This window comes from Diadema antillarum, unplaced genomic scaffold, assembly GCF_040938485.1.
Source record: "Diadema antillarum isolate AM-2024a unplaced genomic scaffold, OU_Dant_1.0 scf00000218, whole genome shotgun sequence".
Classification (NCBI taxonomy): Eukaryota; Metazoa; Echinodermata; class Echinoidea; order Diadematoida; family Diadematidae; genus Diadema; species Diadema antillarum.
The window spans coordinates 244,238-266,456 of NW_027271107.1; the positions used below are offsets into that span (position 1 = coordinate 244,238).

The window sequence follows — 22,219 nt, forward strand, 5'->3', positions numbered from 1 at the left end:
TGTACCACGGTAGCACACTAGTGGAAGAAGAAGAAGGTTGCATCTGATGATACCCATCGTGCCAGCTATACCGGTGGTTCCTGCAAGAAATGCAAGTACACAAGATTAAAGTAATGATGGAGTACTAAACACTCGCAGAACAAAAATGTCAACATAAAACTTTCCATGAATACCACAGCGAGTGCCAGAGGTTCATCATCAATTCCTTCCAAAAGATTACCAATGCACACGCTCAGAGTCACAAATATTATATTGTCAGTTCTCCTAAAATAGATTTCTGCTCTTACAATTACAGCATATCATATGGACTTTGGTAAAGGCATGTCCCACACATCAGTTTCTCGCAATCACTAGTCCAGCTGTTACTTTTGCGTATAGATATTTTTGCGAAATGTTGTTTTTGCGAATTTACACAGAGTGCACTATTATACTAGCGCATGGCGACATTTTTGCTTGTTGATAAATTTGCAGTCCAACAGTAATTTGCTAAATTTGTGAAAATTTAACCCTTGCAAAAATAACACCTTAGACAGTACAAGTGTAACCGTAAGTGAGAAAGAAAATTCCCTGGACATTCATTCAAATCGTATCCACACTTCCTTCATAATGGACTCTGTGAGAGCTGAAAGTTGGGGATATTTCTTTTACCGACCATCCGTCAACTGACTAGTAGACTGATACAAGTGCTCTGCATTCTATCGTGTGCCACATGTTCATTTGATTCTTCATTGTCATATTAAAAAAATAAAATAAAACAGTAAAGTTTCAAATATTATATGTGACAGGTTCATTGCTGATGGGAGGAGGAAATCATCTGGACGTTGCACAAAACTAACCCCTTCAGCGAAAGGCGCTTTCGTTTCCCCGGACGGGCCGATGCTGGAGTAGAACCGGACGTCCCGATCCTCGTCTCCACGTAATCGTGTCAGTGTTTTCATCATCTCCTCCTGGTGGGGATTCCCCCGCTTGTCGTAATAATCTACCAAGATCAAAGATGACACAAAGCACATTCAATTTCATGTCAGATGATCTTACAGTACAATAACGGGTTTTCGCTCGGCTCCCCTTTTTTTTCTGCGACATCAAAGTCAGAAATGGTGTTAAGAAATGCAAAGTAAGGAAGGATAAACATTATTGAAAACATTCACTTTGTTCCATGTACTGTACTTGCCCTATATTGAGCAGGTATAATTTTTCTCAAATCAGGACATCCCAACAAGTGTTTGAATTCGCGATTGTTCAGCACAGTAATGCATGGAGAAATTTACGCATGCATGCAGCATTCATGTCCAGATCAAAATTAATACTTTCGTGTGTTCTAAAATTCTTGAATTGTATCCTTCATGTGAAATTCACAGAAATAAAACACCCACAAAAAAATCTATGGCATATACAGTATCGTTTACATTCGAACCGGCTGACTTACAACTAACAGTTTACACAACAACCTACAGTGATCCCTTTTTCATTTATCATATCCATCATGTCACTTGTTTAAGTTTTTACCTTCGCCTTGATCAATGGAACAGCGGCAATGTGCAGTTTGTGAGACATCTGCAGTCTACATGACCTGTCATTTTCAAGGCAGTGATGGATGTAGCAGTTACTGATCCAACACTCTTTACAATAGAAAGGACTGGATTCCAGCACCAGTGCTCCCAAGTCCCACATTTTCAAGACTAAAAGCTAACTCTGCCACGCCTGAATGACTGAATGTAATTTCTCCCAGCAGACTCCATTCTTGCCAGTAAAGAGAAGTGTTTTCTACGTGACTGCTTGCTACTGAGGCCCCGGGGTATGTTTTTGCCACGTAGGCCCACATCTAGAGGCATCCATCCATGCAACAATGGTAGCAGAGGATATTAATATTCCCATCTCTCGTGAATTCAGCTCTTAGCAGGATCTTTATGGATCATTGTTCCATGCAGAAGGCTTTGTTGCAGTAAACTAAAGCAATCAAATCCTGCTTAATGATGGGCATGGGGAGGACAACATTTGTCACCGTTAAGCTTATGGTGACACACAGACACCAATGTGGCAACACTTCTATCATAACCCTTCCTTTCTTTCTCCCTCATGCTGGAGGAAAGCGAGATATAAAGAGATAATTTCCCACAGCTGGGGGTAAAACACTTTTATTTCAATTTGACTGTGTCTTACAATCTCTGAACTCCACACATCACTTCTCCCAAACACAGTAAAATAAAAACACAGGGACAAGGAAGGAGATTAATTAATGGTGACAGCGATATGTCAGTCCCAGAATGTGCAGAGGATCCCCAACCCAAAACAGTGACAGCATTGCTGGTAGGACACTTACAGAGAGGAAGAACAAACTCGGTGAGGGTGCGGGCCACCGTGATGCGGACGTTGGGGATGGGATCCTTCTCCAGCTGGAGTAGACTAGGCAGGAAGTCTGTAGCGAAGGTTGATGCATCCAGGGCCTGCTCGTGGAGCAGTCTTTGGCACAGATGGCAATACCTGTCACGAACATGAAAATGAGATTCTAAAGGTCTTCATTTTTCTTTTTTTTTTCTTTCTTCAATCACACAAATCCTGGTCAACAGATTGCAGCATATGATTAACACTTTCATGTATTCATTATCACTGATATGGATAAGCCTATTACACAGCTTTGAATCAAAATACAAGTAAAGGTAATATAATAAACTGAGCTAGAATCAACATTATCAATTAAGTGCCTTCTTCAAACAATTTTGCATAATTGTGAAGATGCAAACAAAAAACAAGCAACTAAATCAGATACAGACAATCACCGAGTCATCGTTTCTTTCTTGGTTTTGTATGGTGATACTTTTCTTGACCACTTTTGTGCTTTTTAGGGGGAAATTTTCTTTATTAACAAGATAAAACAGAACTTGAAACTTTGAACTTGAACTTACGCCTGTCTCTTGATCCAGCGGGGGCTCTCTGCATAGCTGGAGTTGATCTCGTGGACGAAATTTCTCCTCAGGTTGCCATTGTTGGACGACATGATGATCTTGGCAATCATACTCAGCTGTATCATTTAGGTGAGAATATAAGACAAGCAATGAACAATGGTGAGGATAGCTGCATGCCATTACTTCTCGCTATGTTAGGCAAGTGGAAGTAAGCTATCTGAATGTTTCAAAACAGACTTCATTGTACAGGCACAAAGAAAATTGGGATAAGACTGGAAAATGTTTGCAAATAACGACGATTATCAGAAGTCTCCCCATTGCTCATTATAAGGGCCCTGCTTTGCAATGAGTCATAATGCCCGAATTTGACTTTTCCCCTTTTCCTCATTCTAGAACTAGAGAGGACACGATAATGTAAAACCAGAAAGATGCGTGAATTACCACTGGCATTCAATGCATTGTGTAAAGAAAACTTTCACATGCATTTTTTTTCTTTTTCTTTCATGAATCTTGGCTCTGTAAGAAATTTGCGAAAGTTTCATGCATGCATAAATTTCTGGTTTTACAGTATGCCATATCACCTGACTGGAATGTGACTAGAAAGAAGACTTACTGTATATGCCAAATATTTCGCGAGATTTTTATTTTCGCGAATTTCGCGAGTCAGGTGCTATTCGCGAAATTAAAAACACAGGAAAATATTGACTCCAATGCCGATATGAATGTGACATACACGTATACATTTCTCCGTTCAGTACAGGACTCCGCGATCGCGAATTTAACCACTTGCGAAATTGTTGGGAAGTCGCAATTCGCGAAATTTTAGACTCGCGAAATATATGGCGTATACAGTATCTGGGTCTCGACTCTACATTGTTGCCCTGTCACAATATATTATCAGGCTGGCCTAAAGTGTGTCAGTACTCCTTCATAAAACTTACATGATTATTTCTCAATACAGGGTGGAACTAGATCCAATAAAAAAATATCAATCCTCCTCCCCAAGCCCCACACCCCCCCCCCCCCAAAAAAAAAAAAATAAAACGCTCTCAAAAACCTTCAGAGAGAAACGCATTCATCACTGTGGAAGCTAAGCTGCATGTCTTTCTAATCTGTCATATCACCAAAATGTACAACTGTAAATGCCAAGTAATTGACATGAAATGTATACATAGTAGTGCAGGGATGATATTGAAGTTTTTTGAGAAAATCGGAAATCAAAATTGTCAGGTGATTTTGATACATGAAAATAGCAAAATGTGTACAGACCTGGGAAAAAAAATCTGAAATCAGATTTAAATCTGCAGAATATCATGCCTGGTAGTGGCAACTTAGAATGAACAATCTATATTTACAACAACGATGTCACAGACAGTGATAACATGCTAATTCACTGCATGCTCTTCATTACTACTGCCCTGCTCAGCGAATACTGCAACATTAGATGTAATCTATACAGGTACTACTCCAGAAAAGGAGTGGTGGGCGGGAGTATCACAAGCATGAATCTCTAGCAGAGATTAACTTCCTCTATGCTTAGCAATGCTTACCAGTTTGTAGGACGTGAACCTCACGTCGGCGACGCGATCCCCGGCGAGCGTCATAGCGATGGGCAAGATGTTATCACAGACATCGCTGGGATCATACAGATCACACAGGAGGATTAGTTGCCTGCGAGAAGTAAAACCAGAAGAATTGAAGGAAATTACAAAAACGTGGATAACACCATCTTTTTCAGGTGAGGTCCAAATCATGTGATTGAGGAGGGTGCAAAGAAAGAGAAGCCATGGGTATCACCAAATTTGTTTCATTGGCCATTAATTCTTGTGTGTAATGTGTTGTAGTGTATTTTTCTATTGCTGTACTGTATTGTCTTTTTCCTGGTCAAGTAAATCATAAATTATCAAACAGGTGTACCTCTGGCATCAAAGACAAGGGATCGAGTTCAGGGGGAGAGGATTTAAGAAATGGGAAGCACATCAAGATTTTTTTTTCCAGAAAAACAGCTATCTTTCCAGTCTTACACACAGACACAAACACAGACACAGATACAGACACACAAACAGACACACACACACATAAACCCAACAGATTGTAACTGAGAAAGGTGCCTGTAGTTGAGATCGCAATGAAAGCTGATGTCAAATACATCCTTGCTCCTTCGTCTCCCTGTGCTTGTTTCTGAGGAGCTTTCATATCAATCACGGTATTCACACATCTTTCACTAACTCAAAATGGGCGTTAGTAGAGCACTTCAAGTACATCATTTTTCTTTTTAAATGTTATCATGCTGCTTTTAATTTTTAATAACTCTAGAATTCTGAACAGTTTCTCTTAACCAGTTCTGTACGGGAACCTGGCGGACTGTGTATTAAGTCTATAGGCATTTCAGAATTCAGTATGGAACGGGTTAATTGCACAAGGGCTGCTTACTCTGCCAGCTCTAGTCGGAAGCGCCAATTCCTCTGGTTGTCGGTCGTCAGAAAGTCAGTCATTCGGCCGAGATACTGCCTCCTCAGCTCAGGTTGTAATAACTGCACACGGGGGAAAAGATAATGAAGTATGTATCAGTCGGAGGGAACAGGGCGAAAGAGAGCAGAACAGCTGAACAAGCTCTGAATTTACGAGAGAAATGCAAACACCCTTTGATTTGATTTGGAACCTGTTCAGCAGTTCATGGAGTTCATCTTTAACTATGTAGGGGGAAAAAGACAAATATGAGAACAAAATGATAACAAAAACCGCAAGACTATTGATTGGATGGCAGGCTACAGGCTGGTGCCATGAGAAGCCACAGAGCGGAATCAAATTTGTATCCAATCTAAAGCATGCAATATATCTCCACTTACCATGCGCTGACTGGTTTGATGGGCAGTGAGACAGAATGTTATCATGCAAAATATGCTCAAAGTACCGAGTTTTACAGCGCCTCAAATACAAATACCCTGAAACTTGGTGGGGCCAAGGTCAAACTGAGTTCAAATTTTTGTCCTCCTTCATATACCACCATGACGACATAAATATTCCTGGAATGCATTCTTGTCATCCTATTCATTCCTTAATCTTTTGCCATTTTTTTTTGATTAACCTTATTTCAAAATACCCAGGATATGGTTTGATCGTAATATATTATGCTTATTTCAATACACATGCGTTTAATATCTTTATAAAGTAAAATTCAATTAGTGGGCAGTGTTGCTATATGTGATCTTTCTGCTAAGTCACTAAAAAGAATATTAGTTCCTATTTTTTTTTTAGTGAACTAACCCATTTTTTATTATACATGTGTGGCACTGTTTTCCTATTTTCTTTGATTTTTCACATATTGTACTATTTCACTGTATCATGTATATATCCTCCGCTTTTCGTACACTCGGCTTCAGAACTGATGGAATTTAATTTTTTTCTACGATCAAATAGTCTCAACAAAATAACTTCAGTTAGGATGCAGTTGAATTGAAGTAGAAGGGGGGGGGGGGGGGGGGGAGCGCACGCATGGCCATGGAATTACTCTGGTGAGAGTTTTCTCCTCGAACAACTAATCTTGTTACCTTCCAAGAACTTGCCAAGGGTGCCAAGATGAGGCATTCCTTCATTCAAACCATCGGTACATGGAGGACAAAACATTTACAATATGTTCTAAAGAGATAGATCATGTGTCAATGCCCCTAACTTTCCATCCTTACTCCAAGTCAAGACCTTACAATGCTGTTCGCTGCTCTTCACATTCTGCCCGTGCTCCTTACCTTGACAAAATCTGCAAAGTGCTTGAGGACACCTATCCTGACCTCGTCCAGGTCCCGAAGAAAGCCGTTGAAGATAGGCACGAGGTCCTTCGAAGTGATCTCGTCCCCAAGAATGAGAGCCATCTCGTGTATTGAGAATGCTAACGTACGCCTCACTTTCCACTGGAAGGAGACAAAAAGGTGAAGAGGGGACTAAGATTCCAGTATTGGTGTTGACATCTATGTGATGCGTTCGGTTTCTTTGGACCATCACAAAGAAATAGCGTCTGCGGTATTACGCATTTGTATGCACAACTGGATTAGATTTGTTCGAGCACAAATGCTCCCCAAAACACTTCATGGCAGTAATCCAACATCAATCTTTTGAAGAAACATGGAGCAAGCCTTCAGAAATTGTTCCTGAATAGGCCAGAGCAGGGCCACGTGTTGTTTAACTTTGCTCTATTAATCTACAGTTGTTTTGTCTTAATTCTTTCTTTTACTTCTGCGTCTTTACTCTGCAAAAAAACCAACCTGCATGTCGGAGGCCAGGGTCTCATAGATATCCCGTAGGCAGGGCCAGTTCTTGCGGCCCAGTGTGAGGGCGACTCCCGGCAGGCTGTAGGCGCAGTGCTTGGCGATCTCGGTGTCCACTGCCTGTGCAATCCTGGGGTCTGTCATGGAGAGGTAGTTCTCAAGGAGGCTGGTTGGGATGACATTTTGCTGCAGGACAGAAAAAAAAACATCAAATTTAAACCCAGAGACTTTTTTTCATCTTCATTGCTAAAAACAAATCAAACCATACACGCCAAACCAGAACAGAACAATTGGGGTCTCCCACTGCACTCAAAGAGCCCAAGAAAAAGTACGCAAGGATAACTTCATCAGCATGATACGGCCTGGTAGAAATTGTGAAAACTGGAGTGAAGTGAGAGAAATCAAAGGCACATCATCAAGCATTTGATTTGTATTGACTTTCAAACTCTTTACCCTCTCAAGTTTCCATGTAGAAACAAATGACTTTTTGGGAACCAATGTACCATAGCTAAAGTAATTAAAACATGTTTGAGGATTTCAGAAACATTACTGTACATAGTTCTGCTGCTTTCCTTTTAATGTGAATGCCACTGACACAGGTCAACAGGTTATATAGACACACATCTTTATCATCTCATTTTTCAGATATCAAAATGTACATTAACCTTTGTATCTTTATCATAATCTCAGATAAAAGAAATTAACAGTAGAAAAGCTTAGTGTTGCAGCCGATATAACTTTTAATCACTGACAATATTTGGGTATAGTTTGTGTCAATGTTGCAACAGCACACAAAAGATTTCACCCATGCAGAGCTGATAGGAATACCCTCTAGATAGATAAGTGACAGTGTTAAAGAAATATGGTTCATGTGAAGCTGACAGGTGTGTGTGTTATGTGTGTGTGTGTGTGTGGGGGGGGGGGGGGGGAGTTGGGATAAGAGCAAGTTTACCTCAGATTTCTCTGCCATGGTGTGCATGTGTGTGTGTGTGTGTGGGGGGGGGGGGCGGTAGTGGGTGTTAGGGAAAAAGAGTGTGGGGAGGCGGGGTGGAGGGGGTGTTAGGGGAAAGGAGCAAGCCTCATACTAGAGTTTTCTGGGCCAATGCGTGCTCATGTGTGTGTGTGTGTTTGGTGGGGGGTTAGGGAAATGAGCAAGAACCTAACCTCAGTTTTCTGGGCCAATTGCATTTTCTCGGAGGCACTTGGTTGGACATCGGCCCATTCTTGGAGCTCTTCCTCCTCTTCTAGGACACCGTTGACAAAGGAGAGCGTCTTGTCGTCAATCCTCTGCTCCAGGGTCTGCGTGCTCGGCAAGTGCATGACCATCTCGGACATGTCGTTGGCTTCGCTCAGGTTGGCGGTGTGGAGCTTCATGTTGGGGTCTGCCCCCGCGGCGGTTCCGTCCCCAACCGTCTGCACCTGTGCTTCTCCTCGTTTCTCCCCCTCCCCTTCCTCCTCCTCCTCCTTCGAGGTTCCGATGCTCATCTGGGAAATGGTCTGCACCAGATCCTGGATGTCTTTGCCCGATCCCTCCTTGCTCACACCGTCGTCGCTGTCCTCGTGCACTGCTTCCGGACTGCTGATCCCGGAGTCGGGGGATGACTTTTCGCTTTCCGCGTCACTGCTCTCCCCACCGCCTAGCGGAACAATTGAAAACTCTGTAGTACTAGTAAACCTATCACCATTAGTTCTAGACTTTGTTTCATCTTTCTCCTCCTCCTCCTTTTCCTCCCCTAATGCCTCCATCTCTATCACTTCACCCTTTTTCTGCTCATCTTTGTCAGTCTTTTCCTCGCTACCATCTTCCGCGTTTCCGTCCTGAACACTGATGACCGGCACCGGCTGTCTCCAGAAGAGGAAAGAATTATACTCTGGACTATCATCGTGGGCGGGCTGCTGCCCGCCCCCTATATTGAACTCTAGATGACCCACCCCCTGATGAAGAGTCTTCACTTCACTGCTTTGCTCTTGCTTGGCAGTCTCGCTGCTGTGCATGTCTATCGCAGCATTCTCTGCTAGTCTTTGGTTTGAGGGGGAGTTATCGGACGTACTGGGCTTGCTGATGCTGTCGTCTTCGATGGGGATGATCCCCGCGACCTGAACTGTGCCATCAGCATTGTACATCAGCTGGATCCCTGATATACTGGGATCAGCGAAGGTTGAGATGAAAGGACCAAGGGCTTGAAATGCTGCCATTCTTACCTGTAGAAAGTAACAAAGTTGAACATGATGCTAAGCTCTATTGATGTGTTTAATGAATCCATGTCAGGGATGACATATAAATATGCATATACTGAGAGCAGATTAATTATAATGGTTTACGTTATATAAAACACTGGATAAGTGAGTGTACAAGAGCAAATCTATCCTGTTTGTGTCTGAATAAGTCCAACTTTTTGTATTGATTTTCATAAAACTTCACCTTAGAAATAGATTCAAAGTTGCAGTAGTTAAATGACAGTTGTTGACGCAACTTCATGATAACCTGTTTAATACTCTAAAACTGTTAAACCTACAAGATGTAGTGACGTTTTCAATGTAAATAACTTTTGCAATAACGATGGGTGTGTATCGCAAGGGATAGACTTGACAAGAAAAAAAAAAAAATTCTTGGATGTCACTCACCCATCTTGACTGGTCACGCAGCAATTGGACAAAGAGGTTTGAGAGTTCCTGCTCCCGCTTGGACTTGGATGTAGCCCACGACACTGTCATGAAACATTCTGCACATGCCTTCCGTACTCCCCATACACCGTCCTCACACAGTGCTTCAAACCTTGGTAACTAGACGAGAAAAGGATAAAAATGGGGGGGGGGGGGGGGGGGGGAAGGGAAGAGAGAAGAGGAAAGAGTAAATTCAAGCTTGATTATCCTCTAATTCACCAGGATAGGTCGGTTCGCAATTGTATTATAATTCATGGGTAAAAGCTTGCCGGAGGATTTAACAATGGGCCATTATGTTTGCCTCTTTCTGCATAATACACCTCGGTACCTGGAAGCCTGCTTGCATACAGTTGTTGTTGTTGTTGTTGCTAGGTCTGGCAAGCCTAGGGCAAGCTCTCTTGTCCAAAACAACCATCCTTACGCAGAAATGCAATACTTTAAGTGAGGAGTTTAGTAAATGGGTTCTTTTGAGAGGACGAGTGTGATATGACTCAAATAGAACCTTGCCTTCTAGAGGATGCAAGCTTCAAAATCTCTTTGTGGCAAAACATCAGCATGGAGGAGTACACATAGCAACAGCTACAGGTCATCTCAACCTCATGCAAACAAAAACAATTTGATCATTTATTTGCATTAAAAATTCTGGTAACATGGTCGTATCATGCATGGACTAATCAAGAAATGTGCAGAAATGTGTTCTCCATTGATGGATGTCAAAGAGTTATTACTGACAAGCAAACAAATGTCAAATACCACTGACAAGCAAAGTTGCAAAGAAATGGTGTCATTGTTCTGACAGTAGATCTCATACATTGCATCACGTCGCATGTCATATGTAGGAGCCAGGGAACATAAATGCACAACTCTAAACACGACAGCAGGACAAGTGAAGAAAACGAGACTCAAAATGGAGAAGCATGACACTGATGTGTCAAGATCACATTTCACGCTCACTGCTGATACACAACTCATATTGTTGCGCAGCGCTCTGCATTATTGACGACAAGTCGCCCTACAAAACCCTCGGCAGAGTTATCTCATTTAATTGAGGAAAATTTGTCGCCGCCAATGCGAATAATCACCGCGAGAGACTCGGGGCTCTCGCTATCGCTCTCCCTCCATCTCTCTCAGACCGCTCATTATGCATTCAAGTGCTGCTCAATTCACCATCAATTGTATGATTATTTCATGAAGCGGGGGGAGGTGCAGTCAGAGGCACTAAAGTCCGCGAGACGCAGCCACGGCACGGTAAGGAGGAGCACTCTATTCACAGGGTGAAAAGTTCTCTACCAATTCACATTCAGGTTCAGGAGGTTTTTGGCTAATTCAATCAAACGCCTCAATTCCCATCATTCCTCCTGTCCCCCCCCCCCCCCCCACCATACAATGGAGAATTCTGAGGAGTTGTGTTTTGACAAGGGTAGCCCTGAAGATGGTGGTAAGTGCAGCTCACAAGACATTCTGGAGCTTTCACTTATTCATCACAATTTCAACACATCATTAACAAAATTTGCTTCACTAATTGAATTCTATCTTTTCCGGATGTTGAAGGAGTTGCTTCAGCAAACAACAACACAATACACATAAAACTTGCTGACTGAACACACACATAAGACATTCTAACTGCCTCTGGCTCTTTCATGCATAATAATTTCAGCAAATGAATTATAGCAAAAACTGCCTTTTGTAAAGAGATGAAAATTTTTTCTCCTAAACGAGTACTGGGGTCATCAAATTCTTCACTCAATGAAGACCAATATTTTGGGGAATTTGTCTCACAGAATTATGGTCTGAAACCATCTCTACTTACCCATTTCACACAACCTGTCTATAATGTGTTTTGAAGTTTGGGATTACTGTAAAATGAGGAATTTTCGCGTGCACTTTAATTTCGCGAATTTCACGAGCGCCAAGATTCGCGAAATTAAAATGCACGCGAAAGTCCTTGTTTACACTATTATGCATTGAACGCCAGTGGCACTTCGCGAAAATTTCATGCCACGAAAAAGGCTGCCAGTTCCAATTCGCGAAAAATTAATGCCGCGAATATATCATGTTTTACAGTATTAATGACAGCTCATTCACATGAGAAAAAATATTAAACGTAAGAGGTCAGGATCTCTTTTTTTTTCCCCCTTTGATTGACAACCAAATGATATTTGTACAACATACGGTGCTAGAAATGCTCAACCAGGTTAACCAATAGTCAGCGTGCGAAATGAAGAGTTCTTGCCTACATAATGGATTTCGATACTTGACCAACAAATTGTTCCATCAAGTATGTGGCTTCCCTGAATTGCAGTTCAAACTTGGGCTCAAATGTAGCCAGTAGGGGTCAAAGGTGAACGGCTAGGACTGGAAATTATTTTGACCCCTCATCCTAATTCAACATAGCCAAGTTCATGTTTCATGCAGCAGTTTAAATTTGTCTAACATGTCAGCATATCATCATTCTATTGGACTTGGCTAAACAACTCCAACAATCTATGGCGCTTCTTGGACCCTTACTTATCCACGCTGTGACCATCATCACAGATGATACCTTATTCCAACAACAGACTTCAGTTTTCTATAACAATACTCTCAGGGGACACTTCCTCTTGTCCATCGGACACTTTTTCATCTGACACTTTTTCATCGGAGACTAGACAATTGAAAACAGGACGGATAAACACACTCAAAGAATTGACAAACAAGATGCAATAAATGAAAGAGTTGACATTAACAACAAACCACTTGGATGCCCCACCCCCTCCCAATTTCCTTCCTTCTCGGCATGAAATTCCTGTATCTAATTCTCCCTACATGCCTGAAAAACAGAATCACACATGAAGCGCACTTTGTCTGCACGATGGGCAATGTTGCCTAAAACTATGGTAGCTTTTTAATTAAGGGAAACTCCTACAACCAATAAACATCAGTGACTTTTTGGCTCTGATGTTCTACTGAATATTGTTGCTATGGCAACTACCACACAATGCAGAGAAACCATTGATTGCAAAGACACCATAGTTTTAAGCAACGTGGTCCAGATTGTGAATGTAAATAATTCATGCAGTCTTAGACTTCTTACCAATAATTTCTCTGTGGCATCCTCTCCGACAACAGTGCAAATATCACCAAAGTTTGCAGCACAGACCTGGAAGGGGAAAACAAAGATATTTCATCATGTTTGCTCCTGCATTACACATGAAAGATGACATGCTTGAATTAATTCAGTTACCCTGCTACATGACAGCAAGAGCTTCACGATCTTTATTAATACTATCTGAAAAAGACTGAACAATTTTTGGTTGATAGTTACTCTTTTTCCATGATGTACATCTATGTTTAATACCAAAGATATGACAAGACACTTAATTCACTACGCATTTACGTTGATTGGAATAGTGGTGGGTAAAAGCATACACGCTGTAAGGAATTATAATCCTGAGAAAGAATGGTTTATAAGCATATTACTGCTGAAATCATCATAATGGGTAGTAAGAAGGATTACTTGGGATTTAATCTTCCTCTGTTTTGTTTTGTTGTTGTTGTTGTGTGTTTGTTTGTTTGTTTGTTTGTTTGTTGTTGTTGTTGTTTTTTTTTTTTGGGGGGGGGGGGGCAAAATAGCACTCATGGCAGGTGAGTGTATCTTAAACAAACAAAAACATACACAAAACCAAATAAAAAGCCTCCAATCCAATCTCCTGACACTACTTGGTTGACATTTGTTTTTTCGTCCAGGTTGAAAGAGTATCATTTATGTGAACACACAATAGTCCTTCATTATTGTCATATTCTGTTCGTAGTAAATAAAATTCAGTCAGGAAAAGGTTTGTGGCAAGCTGCATGGTCGGTAGACTGACCAATGACATCACGCCATGGCATCGAACACTGGAGGAAGTGATGCCGAAAGTTTTTGCAGGGAAGTACGGCTCAATAAATGTTTCTTTCCTTTCAAGGGAGCATGATATCGAATGCCCCATGTACACAGTACTGCAATACTTGCCACGTGTTCAATCAAAAGACTGGCCGGACTCATTCATTTCACATTATCAGGTGTTCAGCATTATGTGTGAGAGCAATTATTCTATGAAAGTGAAAGTGCTTTTTGCAAGGCACGGACTACAGACACCAATTTTGTTGCAGTTGCTCTCTTGCATATGATTAGGCATATGCAGATTAGATTCAGAAGGTTTCTACAGCAAAACAAAAAATACTTCAGCTTCCCATAAAACCTTTACATTTGGTGCTAGAAGAGTGCTGTATGAATGACTGAACACACACACACACAAAAAAAAAAAATACCGGTAGGCAGGAACCAAAAACCATACTTATCAAATACAACTTCCTGAAGACTATATTCTCTTTTACCAGCACAGATACAAGTCTGTAGGGCACTAGATCCAGCATGTTATCTGAACAATTTTGATGATTAATTCTGACAAATGTTTTGACAAGTTTCAAGACCTAATTGTGTTAATTAATTTGTTTTGGAGAAGTGGGGCCAAAAGCTTTTCTTCGAAGTGTTGCGTCAATATCTCTCTCACACACATACACACATCCAATAGCCAAACATGATTTTATTGAGGGACATTTTTAAGAAAAAAAACATTTCATTGGGTATGTACAGTGGTGTGTATCTGCCAAACATTTTGAATTGTATGTTTATATACTCAAGTTTTGACATGCCATCTTGCCTTATCAATGTCTTCAGAGACTACATTAATAATAATAAATAATAATAAATATCATTTATAAAGCGCTTATTACGATGTTTCTAAGCGCTGAAGAAAAATTAGGAAAAATAGATTCAATCATGGAACATATAAAGATTGAGATACGATGAAACGCAATACAATATACAAAATACATAAGATAAACATTGTAAGTTATAACGTATAGAACAAACTTAACATATATACAGACTGCATATAATAAATCAATACAAATTACATGGCATGAGAGAACAGATGAGTTTTCAGTGATGATTTGAAGGAGTCTACTGTTGGAGCTTCACGGACGTGGATGGGCAAGTTGTTCCATAGTGTGGGTGCAATAACACTGAAGGCACGGTTGCCATAACGGGTACGGGTGCGCGGTGCCGATGTGAGTTGAAGATGTGCAGTGGAGTGAGAACGAAGGCGTCTGGTTGTTGAGGAAGTAGATATAGTCCGGAGGGAAACCAGATGATGAAGATAGGATGGTGCTAAGTTGTGGACAATCTTGTAGGTGAGGAGTAGAACTTTGAAGATGATGCGGTCATGAATTTGTAGCCAGTGCAGTGATCTGATGACAGGTGTGATATGTTCATGCTTCTTCGTGCGTGTGATGAGACGTGCAGCGGTGTTCTGGATGCGTTGTAGCGGAGCAAGACAGGAGCGAGGAAGACCAGCGAGGAGGCTGTTGCAATAGTCTAAATGTGAAGACACAAATGCATGTACCAGCTTTTCTGTAGATGACTCATTAAGGAATCTCCTTATTTTCCCGATCCTAGCAATGCCAAAGGAAGCCGATCTGCAGACATTTCGAATGTGGTTAGTGAGAGTGAGATGCTTGTCGAGGGTAACACCAAGATCCCTCACACAGTCAGAGGAAGAAACGCATTCTCCAGCCATATCCAAAGAAGGTTGAAATCCCGGTTGCTGCCTAAACTGAGATGAGACGAACAACAACTCAGTTTTGGCTTCATTTAGTTTGAGATGGTTGCGGGAAGACCATGACTTAATATCAAGGAAGCAATCATGAAGTTTCTGCATGGAAGCAGCCCGGTGGTCGTCATCAGCGTTCATTATGACATACAACTGAGTGTCGTCCGCGTAGATTGCGTGCTGCACTCCATGGTGTGAGCCAATGATGTGGCTCAACGGACCAGTGTAAAGGGAGAACAACAATGGTCCTACGACGGAACCCTGCGGGACGCCACAGTAAAGAGGAAATGACCTGGAGTCCACGCCGTTCACAACGATCTCCTGACTACGATCAGCGAGGTAGGATTCGATCCAGCGAAGTACAGATCCATCCATCCCATAGTGCTCTTTTAGGCAGTTGATGAGGTTGGTGTGGTCTATAGTATCGAAGGCCGACGAGTAATCCAAAAGAATGAGGGCAGCTTCAAGACCCCTGTCAACGGCAAGCAGAAGATCATTCACTACCTTTACTAAGGCAGTCTCAGTAGAGTGACACTTCCGGTACGCAGATTGATGTTGAGGAAACAGGTTGTTTGTTTCAAGGTATGATATGAGTTGATCTGACACAATCTTCTCGAGAACCTTGCTGATGAAAGGCAAATTTGCGACTGGTCTATAATTCCTTAAGTCATTCTTGTCAAGCGAAGACTTTTTGAGGAGCGGTATGATGAGCGATGTCTTAAATGCACATGGAACTTCCCCGGATGATAAGGAAAGATTAACAATCCTTGTGATGAAAGGAATGAGTTCATCAGTACATGACTTCACGAGTCTAGAAGGAATAGGGTCAAGGCCACATGTCTTCGGTTTAATAATTGTCATGATCTGTTTGACTTCAGAGAGAGAGACAGGCTGGAAATCGCAGAAACCAATGCTCTTGACCTGAGGCAGTGAACGTGATTCCACGCTGGATGGCAACTCGTCAGTTGGTGAGACATCTATCGCCGAAATAGTTCTGCTAACTTTGTCACTGAAGTATTGCCCAAAATCATTGGCAAGATCAGCATCAGACAAATGATCTGGAAAAACAGATTCGTGGTTAGAGCAGGTAAGTCTCTTAACAATTTTGAATAGCTCCTTGCAATCCGCAGAAGCAATCACACCAGTCCAATGTTTGGACTTGGATTCGTTCAGGGCTGCATAGTATGAGTTACATTGCTGGCGATAGATGTCTTTATCAACTGAAAGGCCAGATTTCCGCATCTTACGCTCGGCACGCCGTCTGTTCTGTTTAGCTCTCCTTAATTCCTGCGTGTACCATGGTGCTGATGGCCTAGTTGTCACCGTCTTATTCTGTAAGGGCGCATGTTTGTCCAAGAGTGTAGTCATTGTACGATTGTAAAGATCCACAGCATCAGAAGGACACATAGCTGCCGAAGATGATAAAGCAGACTCGCGAATATCCTGCTTGAATGATGATATATCAATATCTCGAAGCTTTCTGAAAGATACGTGTTTCGTACCGTTACGATGCCCCATCATGTTGACAGTGATGACGACCGCAGAATGATCCGAAGGGAGACCGGTTTGAAGGGTGAGACTAGAGACAATATCATCCACCTTCCTGGTCATTACTAAGTCCAGTGTGTGCCCCGCGATGTGGGTAGGGCCTGCTACATGTTGATGGAAGCCAAGCGAATCAATGGAAGACATGAATGACTGAGCTTGGACATCCCTGTCATCGTCAACATGAATATTGAAGTCTCCCAGCAGGAGTGGTGCGTTATCCGCTATTACTGCTGATTCCAGCAGCGTGAGAAATTCCTGCAGGAACATGTTATATGTCAGTTTGTTCCTGGGCGAAGGTGGTGGTCTATAGACAGCGTAGCATCTTAAAACCGATGCCGAAGAGAGTCGGATACTGAAATCCATGTGCTCAAAGCTCTTGAAATCAGTTGCATGTAGATTTTTCTCAGCATGCTCGTTTCCAAGGGAAATAACACAAGGTGCAGCATATTTAGCAGCCTTCTGTCCGCCACGGCAGCCTCTCTTTGTACCGCGAGCAACGTTCAAGTTTTTCCAAAGCTGCCATTCACCGCGTGTGAAAGGCGGGGGATGACCATGAAAAGCGACTCTTCTTCCAACATTCAAAAGAGCTTCACGCGAGTACACAAGTCTAGTCATGGTCATGGTCAGCGCACACACGATCAAGGCGAAAGTTAATGTTGTAATCAGTGTACATGGAATGGCAGGTGTAAAGCCTTGGCTTCGACGAAAATTGAAGCAGGTTAAATACATCTTTCTCGATATTGTAAAACCACGAAACCGGTACAAACAGCACCACAACAGTCAAAATATGCAAACTGTGGTATCATACTCACGAACAGTCATTTACGAACGTATGGAATCAGGGTGAAAATGACAGAAAATTCAGAGCGACAGAGAGGTGCAGCCATGAGGGAAGGGCGCCACCAAACAAGCATATTGACATTGGTCTCTTGGATATCAAATATCAAATATCAAACACAGCACGTTCACACCAATCATCGACTGATAAGGGAGATTCGAATTGATGCATAGATCTATGCAGGCTTACCTTTCGTATATGAAATAGGCTATCTTGGCACAATTCTGTAAACTGCGGTAGAAAGTACTTCTCTGTGATCTCCTTGCCTACAAGGGGAGCCACCTTGCTCATGAGCTGCATGGAAAAATGATGTTTGTGGGGTAGACAGACGAAAAGGATGACAGGGTCAGTGGGATCGATTTACACTACAGTGAATCACTGCATATACAGTGCACTCCCGTTATAACGAACAAGGCTATAACAAAATTCCGGTTATAACGAAGTAAAAATTTGGGCCGTAACGCTATCCACTTTATGTATTTTTATTGTTTATTTGTTCAGTTATAACGAAAGAAAACTGCCGGTCACGAGGACTTTGCTGTAACGGGAGTCCACTGTATTCAAAAAGACATATGAAGCAAAGGAGACAAAAATCAATTCTGAATATACATTGTATCAGTTGTTGGCAAACCATTATCTCCACTGCAAATCCAATCTTCAGGTTTTGCATATTGACAATAGTTTTGATCTTCTTTACTTTGTGTATGTGTGTGTGTGTAATTGAAACAGTAATGTAATAGCTGTGAGTAGTCGGCAAAAAAAAAAAAAAAAAATGTATGCATATCAGTGATGGGAAACCACTGTGCCACACGATGCATTCTGTGGCAGGTTAACTCTTCCACACAGCATTGATCATAATTTGCACTCAAGAGAGCAGAGGAGTTAGCCAGGTGTAGCTGACATTTTTTCAACCAGCCTGATCATGACACAAAATACAATTTCGCACATGGCCGGTGAAGGTGCGCAAACGGAACTCGGCAAGGCATGGGCTGTGCGGCAATAAGAGCAAATGGGAATATACGGCCATCGGGGCAGCAAACGATTCACAGCATTAGGGAATCGCCTATTTTCTCGGCACAGGGGGCGCAACGCTGCTTAAGACAAGGGGGATAAAGCCCCCTTGCGACGGTTTGCAAAGTGCAACCTGCCGTCTCGCTCAGCCCCCAATAACTCTTCATTAAGGCTTATGAGCAAACTCTGCGATATGAGCGCAGGAATGTATCAGGTCTGTCACTGGTGGGCGTCCGATGTCTGCCCCCTGGGAATGTGTCATCTGCAAGGCAGGCTCCCATGGATGCTGGCCCCCTCAGGGAGGCCGCAATTACGGCCCTTTGCCAGTTTGAGGCGAGAAGCATGCGAGAGCAGCTCCTCACCATCCCCATTTGCATGTAAATCACTGAACCTGTGACCTTTGCCTGCTACTTCAAAATTGTTTGATAATGTTGCCGGCTAAATTACATGATTCTCATAAAAAAGACCGGGGTATCTGTCAATGCAAGCTCACTATACACATTGGTAAGAAAACTGGATTACTCTGTCTGTAGCACAAAATCTTGCTCTGCACTATAAATGGGGAAAAAGCATCTTTTGATATCAATCTAGAAATGACAAGAAGGGAGATCAGAGTCTAGCACTCACTGGGATATCAAAAATTCACCTTCAATGCATTCTTTCAGACTATTACCCAAAAAGAACAAAGCCAACTTAGGGTGCTTTGGGGGTGTCTCCAGGGGAACATGGTATCCATATTTCTATCACACTGGTGGTAACATCTGCCAAGTTTGGTGAAAATTTGACCAGATGCATCTTTGAAGAAGAAGAAAGTGTGAAAATTGGCCCCTAATTTGGTACTAGCCCTAGGTGGACCACCCCTAGATCTGCCATGAACAAAATTAAAGGTTAATTCACTAACCTATTTACTAGAAACATTTCTGGTTTTATAGAAGATCTTTTTTTTTCAAAGATTCTCTAATTTGGGACCCCAGGGGCCAATAGCACTCATTTGTAAACATCATATTCTACTGCCCTAGCAATTATACCTGCTAAGTAGGTGAAAATGTGACCATGCATTTTCAAGGGGATGAAATGTGAAAAATGATCCCCCCTTTGGTTCCCCCCCCCCCCCCCCCCCCAAACAGGGTCACCCCTGGGTATGACATGGAAAAAAAAAATGAAATCGCACTCACAAACATACTTCTAGAATAGCATTTTAGCTCTATCATTTACGATTTTATAGATATATAATTTTTTTTTTTTTTTCAGTTAAGATTCTCTAATTTGGGGGTTCTGGGCCCCCCAGGGGACCCACTTGTATATCAAAATACATATTCTGTCACCCTAGCGATTAAAACTTTCCAAATTGACCATGTGTTTTTCAAGGAGATTATGAAAATGTGAAAACTGGGGGGAGCATTTTGCCTACTTGAATGACTGAGATCCTATCACCAAAGGGATGCTACCTACCATGTTAAGTGAAAATCACTCATAAAAGGATACAAAGAAGCTCACAGGCTAAAAATGTAAAAAATTTATGCATGACGCACAGCGAACTAGAGAACTTGTAATAGCGCCATAAAGCTTGGTAATAAAAGAGCGGGATGGACGATAGTATTGCAAGCACGTCATTAAGTGTGTCATTGTTAGCAACCACTGACATTTCAACAAGCTGAAAATTGATTTAAACTGGTATTTCATTACTGAACAGTAATCAGGTGTGTGTATTTTTTCAGGTTAACACACAGAACAGGTTTGGGCGTTTCTTTTTTTCCTATCTTAATACAATTGACATATTAGCAGAGTAAAATTGAATCAGACCTATGCACCAATGCATTTAAAAGTCCCTTCATTCCAAAAACTATGTTGACCTCTACTGTTGTCTTTTGGTCTGTACATAACTGAATCACTAAATACTTCATGAAAATATGTATAAAATATTTTGAAATTTTTTTTTCTTAACTTTTTTTTGTTTCAGCACCCAGTGGAGTCCCACCTCTATTTAAAAAAAAAAAATCCTCCAGATTATCTTTATTCATATTTCAGCAGTGACATCCTCCTCCTGTAACATTGAGTTGAACAATAGACAGAGATGTGTGCCTTACCATTCACTGCTACGTCACAAATTTGTCTGAAACATTTGCACAAAATAAGGACTTGTGGTGCTGTTGTAAGTGCAGGCAGTAGCAGGAACTATTGTTTAAATATATATGATGTATATTTTCATTAAGTATTTGTGATTTCGTCATGTACAGATCAAAAGGCATCAACAGAGGTCAAAATACACTTGGCTTGCAGGGACCTTTTAAATTACTAATTACTCCAGGGTAGCAGAGGAAGAAGGTGCTCACATCAGACGTTACTCTCACACATGATCCATCATCCAGTTTGATGCTGACAATTAATATGACAGTTCAAGAAGCTTTTGATGGTAGCCGAAGACATCTCGGCAAAGATGGCAGGCGGATGGCAAGACGATGGGGGGCAGTCACCGGGTGGAAAAACAGAATAGTGAGATTGCTTGCGAAATAGTCAAAATCTCACTACCCATGTCTTTCAACCGGGGAATACCACTCTCCTCCGAAGCTGTCTCAACCAGCTGGCCAGAAAAAAAAAAAAAAAAAATCCTCAGCGATCCAGCAAATGTTGGCCCCATCCAGAAATGATTCACCGCACGCCTCTCTTGCATCTCTCCAGCAGAGCCCGGGATGCGCAGTAACTCTTGAGTAAACACATCCACAGTCATATCGTACTTGATTTAAGAGGTAGAGAATGATGGCCGACGAAGAACGGCTTGGAGTCGGCTTTTTAGAGGCAGGGGTACTCCTTTGTTCCTCCAATGTGCACGTTATCACTAATCACCGAGATGTGTGACAGCTCTGTGTCATTTTGACTGTAGGAATTTCATGTTTCCTCCGCAAACAAAGGCCTACCTCTGTCGAAGCAACGTGAGCTCAATTACATATTTGTTTTTTTTATTATTATTATTATTTTTCTTTAGACAATACTCCCAACTACGCACTGACTTGCCGAGATGGGTTCTCCAGTCTTGCCTTGCCCGTGAAGGAAAATGGCTTCACGCAGCACATCTTTATGCACATCTATGGCTGCCTTCTTGCCACTGTGCTGTTTCATGCACGTGCATTTGTGTGTGAGAGTGTGTATGTGTGTGAGAGTGTGTATACAATGTGTGTGTGTGTGTGTGTGTGTGTGTGTGTGTGTGTGGGCCGGCTTGACATCTGTGAGTATGACGTTAGTGTGGTGAGTGGGAGAAGACTTAGCAGGCAAGCGACACACAGTTGGGTCCGTCTGGAGTAGAAAGGACTCATGTACAGCAGCATCTTACAAGGTGAAGATGGAGAAGTGTAGTATGTTTTT

At 41.9% G+C, this 22,219-nt stretch overlaps 1 protein-coding gene across 1 annotated transcript in view; it reads right to left on the reverse strand.

Annotated features, from left to right (window-relative positions):
* Nucleotides 1-295: 295 nt before the first annotated feature.
* Nucleotides 296-22,219, reverse strand: part of LOC139724517 (serine/threonine-protein phosphatase 4 regulatory subunit 1-like) — a 40,260-nt gene continuing 18,336 nt past the window's right edge. The window contains exons 4-14 of the mRNA XM_071635651.1: nt 18,038-18,142; nt 12,903-12,968; nt 9,791-9,949; nt 8,330-9,367; nt 7,163-7,351; nt 6,650-6,811; nt 5,337-5,437; nt 4,454-4,574; nt 2,904-3,019; nt 2,321-2,481; nt 296-979 (exon numbers count right to left, since the gene is read on the reverse strand). Coding sequence (XP_071491752.1) covers nt 732-979; nt 2,321-2,481; nt 2,904-3,019; nt 4,454-4,574; nt 5,337-5,437; nt 6,650-6,811; nt 7,163-7,351; nt 8,330-9,367; nt 9,791-9,949; nt 12,903-12,968; nt 18,038-18,142 — 2,466 coding nt within the window. The 3' untranslated portion in view covers nt 296-731. The remainder of the gene's footprint in view (nt 980-2,320; nt 2,482-2,903; nt 3,020-4,453; nt 4,575-5,336; nt 5,438-6,649; nt 6,812-7,162; nt 7,352-8,329; nt 9,368-9,790; nt 9,950-12,902; nt 12,969-18,037; nt 18,143-22,219) is intronic.